Source organism: Melanotaenia boesemani, chromosome 6, assembly GCF_017639745.1.
Source record: "Melanotaenia boesemani isolate fMelBoe1 chromosome 6, fMelBoe1.pri, whole genome shotgun sequence".
Lineage (NCBI taxonomy): Eukaryota > Metazoa > Chordata > Actinopteri > Atheriniformes > Melanotaeniidae > Melanotaenia > Melanotaenia boesemani.
The window spans coordinates 28,354,281-28,361,604 of NC_055687.1; the positions used below are offsets into that span (position 1 = coordinate 28,354,281).

Below are 7,324 nucleotides of genomic sequence, written 5' to 3' on the forward strand. Positions count from 1 at the left end.
TTCCATTAATTCAAGGGGTGCTAGTACTTTGGTAGCTGTTGCTGGTTTTGGGTTGCTTGTGTCTTCTGTGCTTTGGGTCCTTTGTGAAACTGAAATAAAGTTGTCTGAACTGAACTCACAACTGGAGAGTCATCAGTACTCCAAGTTGTCCTAGAAGTCATGAAGCAGAGGCAGTAAATCACTTTCAAGCAAGGATTAAAGAAAAAAATAATAAATCCACACTTCCATACAATGAATTTATTGTAATCATGTAAAGATTATGCAAAGAGTCTCTCTTTCTTTTAAAACCCTGACTTGTTTTAAATCTAACAATCATTTGATACAGTTACAAAAATGAAAATTGTCACAAACTCCAAATACTTGGATATTTCAGCGTAGTCACATAGTAATGAAATTGTTTTTAAAGAGATAACTGAGAATGTATAACTGATGTTTACATGTTTATAAAAGCTGCTTGTTTCAATTTGATAGAGCCACATATTCTATTCACATAATGACAAATCTCTTCAAACTCTGTATTTAATAACTCATCAGTAGCTGAACCAGGCAGGCCTCTTCCTGGCCCTCTCCACTATCCTCTTGTCTTTGTCCTGTTCGCTCGGTGTTTCACCCTCGTACAGGACAACAGACTCCACAGCTGGGGTCCTCAGAGGGCCACCTTCCATTGTGTTAATCTGTTGACGAATCTGAGCAGTCTCCCTGGACACTTTAGCGTAGCAGAAGCCACACAAGATGTGTTTCTGCTTCAAATGGCCACACTCAGGACAGGGCTCGATGTTATTCTGAGACAAAAAACACAAAATCAGCAGGATTCAACGACATAAAATAGAGTGTTTGTAATTTACTTGTTATATACAGTATCACAAGTATCACTGCTGATTACGCAGCTTATCTTCATCAATAATGGTTTATAAGCACCAAAATCTGAAAATAAAATATCTTTCCTTTGGAGAATCTGAAGTTTTTATTTTCCTGGTGTGTCAGCTGAACTATCATGTTTTACCATTTGCTCAATAAAATGTTCCAGTTGTGGCATTACTTTCAACAACAACAGCACACAAGAGAACTAATAAATATGAAGTATATTTTTTAAGTCAAGCTTGTTTCATTTGAAAAGACGCCTCTGGTTTTCCCTGCACTGCAATGTTCCGTGAAATATGCATTTTACTTAAAGATGTGCAGCTGCCAGTGTCAGGTAAACACATTGTCACATAAATAAATGACAATCTATTTTTGTCTTTTGGTGTTTTATTTAAATGACCTTTATTTTTTCCTCTTAAATTTATTGCAAATCACTATAGTCTAAATTAAATTAAACTGAATGAAAACACTCTTGATTCTTGATTGTTGTCTGGCTAGGATTATTTGATTTTTATCCGATTTACTGTCACTGGAATTTCAGTGACAAAATTTGTGGCAAGCTTAGGTTTGTCTGTTACTTTGCATTAAATAAAACAAACATTTTCCAGAGCAATAGTGTTTTTGTCAACAGTACAGGAGCTCTTGAAAAGTGTCCACTGTATGGTCGGTGGTTAATTGTACTTTATTTGGTCAATCAGTATGACTGATTTTGTAAAAGCAAAGCTTTGACATGTCTCAATCCAAATACTGTAAAACAGGGATCAACAACTCTGGTCCTCGAGGGCCAGTGTCCTGCAGGATGTTTCTCTGCAGCAACACACCTGATTCAGATGAATGGGTCATAAACAGACTTGTGCAGAATTTGACAACAAAAAGTTTGAGGTGTATTTTATTTGAATCAGATGTGCTGCAGAAGAGAAACATTCACTATCTGGACCAGCCCTTGAGGACTGGTTGGGGATCCCTGCCTCTGAAGACCAGACCAGAAATGATAAATAAAGATAAACATACAAGATAGATACAATTAGTTACTGTGGTTTTGGGCTGAAATAAAACATTGAAAGGCTCTACGAAATACTGATTATACCTTCACTTTAATAAGTTTGTTCTCATTTCTCCTCCTGGTCCGGTTGACCTCTATGGTGCGTCGCTTCTTGGGTGCTGCCATCCACAGGATGCTGTCCTGGGTGCCAGGGGGCTGGTCGGAGCTCTGCTGCTCCTCTAGGTGATCATCCTGGTCGAGCTGAGGTAGGAGGCTGGGGCCATATACTGCCAGCGCTGGAGCTACATGTAGAGGGAGAATATTAATGGAATGCCCAGAAAATGGGGGATGAATATGAAAAGACAGCTAGGATACGAATTTCTAACTATTAACAAACGTACGGACAGACAAAATATATAAGCAGTGACTGTAAACTCACCGAGGTGTGCATCAAGTCCAGCTGCCTGCAGAAGTCTGCTTTCGATGTGTAACAAAGAACATCTGAGGCTGTGAACCAATGCAGCTAAATTCATCATTTTTGTTGTCAGCACGCTCCTTTGCTCTCCAACATGTCAAACAGTTCTCGGTCACGGATGTGTGCTACGTCAGAAAACCGCGACAACTTTTCTTCTTCTTATAGTCTTGTAGGCAGACTTTCCGGTATTTTTGCAAGTAACGCCATCTAGCGGCAAAATTACAAACAGCACTCATGTTGTTTTTCTCAGTTATGTGAGTGTGACAGCTGTTTTTTCTTCGTTTTTTTCAGAAAGAGTGCTGAAAAAACTCCTCCTGTCGCTTCTGATCATGCATAGCTTGTATGTTTAAAAGGTGTCTTTCTCGGTTACAACAAATCCAACTAATTTATATCCTGTAAGAATACACAAAATTAGTTTATGTTATATTTTGGGGCAACTAATATATATATATATATATATATATATATATATATATATATATATATATATATATATATATATATATATATATATATATATATATATATATGCACACACAGAGTTTTTAAAGTCTGTAGTTGTTTGGTCGGTATCAGAGCCCTCAGGATTAAATTGTGCTTACAGGGGGCGACACACACCCCCAAGCGTATTTAGAACTCTCCAGTCCTTCATCGTAGAAGAAGAATTCAAGATGGCGGAACGTGGCTACAGTTTCTCTCTCACCACATTTAGGTAAACTTAACTAAAATACTGATAAATTTAGGAAAAGGCACGGGAATTTGTAAGATTTAGTGGTTGCTGTGGAATAACAGTTTGATTAAAATAATGGAACGCGGCGTAATTGAATGTGTAGATGGAGTTTTGAAGCAGCATTAATTGATGCACTGTCATTGCCAAGAAATGAATTGGCTAACGATGATAGTTAGCATAGCGGCTAACGACTATTTAAGTCAAACGCTCGAGATACTTGTTTTTAGTATCAATGATGAAGAAACTAGATAAATTATTTTATGTAGAAACATTAACCAAGCAGATAGATAACTGTGTTTTACAACCCTGTCTTTTTTTAGAGACTTAACTAGCATTAGGTTAACTGAGATGAGTCAGATGTTTCTGGTTTTTACTTTCAGTTTCGTCTTTCGAAGTTTTCATAGATTAATTTAATACTAACCAAAGTAATTGTTCCTTTTTCCATGTGATATATATATATATATATATATATATATATATATATATATATATATTTATTGATTTTACCTTCACCTTTCTGCATGATAACGCAATACTATGTGTGTCTCCCTGCAGCCCCTCTGGTAAATTGGTCCAGATTGAATATGCGCTGGCAGCTGTAGCAGCCGGAGCTCCTTCAGTTGGCATCAAAGGTGAGGCGTCCGGATGCAGATCTTGTGAAACTGCAGAGAAGCAAAATTGGGTTTAGAATTAATCCGTCTGTGTTAAATGTAGTTAACAGCTTTAGTTGAATGAGATGTTATGAAGTTGCATGATTTTGCTGCAAGATAGCTATTAGTGAATGAAGCATAATACTGCAAACCAAAAGTTTTATACTCGTTGCATTTTTATTTTTTTTAAGGTAACTTAAGACTGGTTAATGTGGCATGTAATACTGGAATGTATTTTTTCAGTTTTCTAAATTTTCATTTGGTAAAAGTAGTTGCAATGAGCAGCAATAATTTAAATTGATAAATCTCTCTACGTAAAAGACTAATACCACAATACCACTGTGGATTCACCAGTCATTGTAAATGGTATACAGGGCAAAGTTGCCTCAGGAAAACTAATCATTATTTAAGATTTGGGAGAACACTAACTTTGGTACCTTTTCAGCTTCTAATGGCGTTGTCCTGGCGACAGAGAAGAAGCAAAAGTCCATACTGTATGACGAACAGAGTGTCCACAAAGTGGAGCCCATCACTAAACACATAGGCATGGTCTACAGTGGCATGGGGCCTGACTACAGGTGGGCATTCTTTGTGGCTGTGGATTCATCTAGTTATTCATTCTGACTTCAAGCATCTGTGTGATGTCTACTAGCTGCCAAATGCACCATGGATATACCAGAGGAATTGCATGTAATACCTCTTCAGAAGATTTAATGTATTTAACATAATCTACATTTTAACAGATTGTGCTATGTACTATAATTAGTGATTGATCTATTTTAATTGATTGACTGACATCCTGCTTTCCTGAGGATGTGGGTAGAAATCATTTGCATTACTGTTTGTCCAGAAGATGTCAAACACAACTGATGAGACTCCTGAATATATGAATGGAATTTGTGATCATGGCAGGGTTTTAGTGCGACGAGCCCGGAAGCTGGCGCAGCAGTACTTCCTGGTGTATCAGGAGCCAATTCCCACAGGCCAACTTGTGCAGAGAGTGGCCTCAGTCATGCAGGAGTACACACAATCTGGGTGGGTAAATGCTAAGATACACTAACACACACACACTTGTATTACATTACCCCTATGTGTAGAAGAAGGAGAAATGTATTAATTCCAGAGCTTGGTGATCTAAAATTATGTCAGACTTGGGTTGCGATTAAATTTGAATTGACTTTGATGATCAGGATGACACATTTTAAGCTGATCCATCTACTGGGTATCCCTCCCCTTGTTAGTTGACAGTAATGTACCTTTGCTCTTTTGAGAAAACCCAAAAGAGGGGTTAAAAAATAAAAATGCCTGTCAGCGCACAAAGGAAGGAAACTGAGCAGAAACATAAAAGAGAATCAGCACACCTAAAGAGCCACAAAAGAAACAGAAAGTGAACTCAGGTTATCTTCCCAAACTTAAGAAGTAGACCAAACAGGACCCACTGCATCAGGAAATGGAAGAGGTTTGGATTCAGTAAAAATTAATGCATTAGTTCAACGTGCAGACTTTTTTATCAGTTAGTGAATGCCAAAACGGAAAGCAAAATTAATTTGTTTAATCATCAGAAATGTTTACACCTCGGTGAGTATGCAGACAGCATGAAAATGCAATTCTGTGCACGAGTCCGTGCATTGCAAGCATCAAACAGAAAAAATAATTGCATGATCTGTGGCTGACTTGTGTTTATTATTATCCCATGTGAAAAGCAGTAAACATAAAACAAATAGATTACAACAGCACCAAGCTCCAAGTTTAACCTTTTTTTTTTTTTTTTTTTTTTTTTGCTGCGTTCATTGCAAGTATACGTTTTAAACTGACATTGTTAAAATCCATATCATGATCAAGATCGACTGACTGTAGAAAATGTTGATGACTTTTTTTTTTTTTTTTTTTAACCATATCACCTATCCTAATTCGTTCGTATTTGCTTGTTGTTGTTGGAGACTACCAGGACTGATTTTTGTCTTCCTACTGGAGGCAAATTTATTTACATGAAGTCATTTCAGGTCTTGTAATTTGATTTCTTCATCCCCTCTAGTGGTGTGCGTCCATTTGGCGTGTCGCTGCTGATAGCTGGATGGGATGAGGACCACCCCTACTTGTTCCAGTCTGACCCTTCTGTACGTTGTTCACATTCCAGAGAAGCAATTCTTGTCTTCCTTCAGTCAGCTCTTTACATCTTTAAATGAACATTATTTTTACAGCTATATCTACCAGATTCATGACTAGTACCAACGTGGCGATGTTTAATCGGTTTGTGTCTGGCAGGGTGCATATTTTGCATGGAAAGCCACAGCCATGGGAAAGAACTACGTTAATGGAAAAACATTCCTTGAGAAAAGGTACAATTTTCTAAATTTTGAATAATTATTTTCGGCATGATGAATGTAGATGTAGATTTTCAATCCCTGATTTCTGATCCATGATTATGATAATTACAGACTTTAAGAATGCACATAATTGTATGTGTATGGTGTCTTTATTGCTTTCCAGGTATAACAATGACCTAGAGTTAGAAGATGCCATCCACACAGCAATCTTGACATTGAAGGTACTTTTTTTTTTTTTTTTTTTCTTGACAAATATTTGGTGTTACAGTAATTTATTTGTGAATTTCCTTTGTATATCAGCTACTAAAAAGTGGCCATATTTGTTTTTCAGGAGAGTTTTGAGGGTCAGATGACAGAGGAGAACATCGAGGTGGGGATCTGCAATGAGGCCGGCTTTAAAAGACTCACCCCAGCGGAGGTGAAAGACTACCTGGCAGCCATTGCATAAACACATCCTGATGGCAGAGTCTTGTGGCCACATTTCAAGAGAAAGATTTCACGGCACAGTAGACAATAGTCTAATGACAGATATTTTTTAAAACCTTGGTTATTAAAACATTATGGACTCGTGTTTATGATTATCCTATTCAACTCCATGAACATCGAGTCTACCTACCGTGATGGAATTCTACTCAGGCTTATAATCTGCCTGCTGACTATGACTAGCTTGCTGTAAAGATCTGTTCACTTAAGACAATTATTTGTAAAGTGATACATTGACTAAACTATAATTGATGGTAGATGGTAGATTTGGGTTATAAAAACTAATTGGCCTTGTTGTTTAACACGTACCTTGGTTATCTGAAATATGGCGGTTGATTACTGTGCATATGAAAAGGAATGTGGGCTCTGATGAATGAAATCTCAAGTTTTCCATAGAATCCTCATTTTCTTTCTTTCCTCAAAGGCAGTGCATTGATTTTTAGAAATCAAGTCAAGTGAAAGTTCTGCTCATTCCCAAAATGTGGCATGGCTTCTGTTTATTAAAAAAGGTAAATGTTTGAATGGTAAAGCTTCCTCTTACTATTAGCAATGGTTAAGTCTTAGTCTCACATTTTCAGAAGTCAGTTATTTTCACAACTCCTTAAACAGGATAGTTTATCATCAGAAGAGAGAGAGTGAAGAGGATCTAATGGGAAGTTTTGAGGTTTTTGAGTCAGTATATGGCTGCCTGTTCTGGATTTTTACATGATGTTTTTTTTCAGGGTAAAACGATTCTTAAATTTGTATTTTCTCTTCTAGTATCTGTCACATATTCAAATAAAAAAGATGACTTGGTGTTGGTTTATTGTTTTAAAT

General features: G+C 37.0%; 2 protein-coding genes across 2 annotated transcripts; one reads left to right on the forward strand and one right to left on the reverse strand.

Moving 5' to 3' along the window:
• Positions 1-225: 225 nt before the first annotated feature.
• mrpl32 (mitochondrial ribosomal protein L32) lies at positions 226-2,454 on the reverse strand. The gene is made up of 3 exons (XM_041986804.1): positions 2,283-2,454; positions 1,949-2,145; positions 226-782 (listed from the first exon to the last, which is right to left on the reverse strand). The coding sequence occupies exons 1-3, from the start codon at positions 2,377-2,379 to the stop codon at positions 531-533; spliced, it is 546 nt and encodes a 181-aa protein (XP_041842738.1). The 5' UTR covers positions 2,380-2,454; the 3' UTR covers positions 226-530.
• A 477-nt stretch (positions 2,455-2,931) lies between these two features.
• On the forward strand, positions 2,932-7,303 carry psma2a (proteasome 20S subunit alpha 2a). Its single transcript, XM_041988900.1, has 8 exons — positions 2,932-3,030; positions 3,604-3,680; positions 4,144-4,276; positions 4,611-4,733; positions 5,734-5,815; positions 5,964-6,037; positions 6,189-6,246; positions 6,357-7,303. The coding sequence occupies exons 1-8, from the start codon at positions 2,990-2,992 to the stop codon at positions 6,471-6,473; spliced, it is 705 nt and encodes a 234-aa protein (XP_041844834.1). The 5' UTR covers positions 2,932-2,989; the 3' UTR covers positions 6,474-7,303.
• The last annotated feature ends 21 nt before the right edge of the window (positions 7,304-7,324 follow it).

Coding starts and splice junctions, on each gene's coding strand:
- mrpl32 (XM_041986804.1), bottom strand. CDS start 2,379: ATGATGAATTTAGCTGCATTGGTTCACAGCCTCAGATGTTCTTTGTTA. Junction 2,146..2,282: donor TGGACTTGATGCACACCTCG/GTGAGTTTACAG, acceptor CTCTACATGTAG/CTCCAGCGCTGGCAGTATAT. Junction 783..1,948: donor ACAAACTTATTAAAGTGAAG/GTATAATCAGTA, acceptor TTTTTGTCTCAG/AATAACATCGAGCCCTGTCC.
- psma2a (XM_041988900.1), top strand. CDS start 2,990: ATGGCGGAACGTGGCTACAGTTTCTCTCTCACCACATTTAG. Junction 3,681..4,143: donor TCCTTCAGTTGGCATCAAAG/GTGAGGCGTCCG, acceptor GTACCTTTTCAG/CTTCTAATGGCGTTGTCCTG. Junction 4,734..5,733: donor CAGGAGTACACACAATCTGG/GTGGGTAAATGC, acceptor CATCCCCTCTAG/TGGTGTGCGTCCATTTGGCG.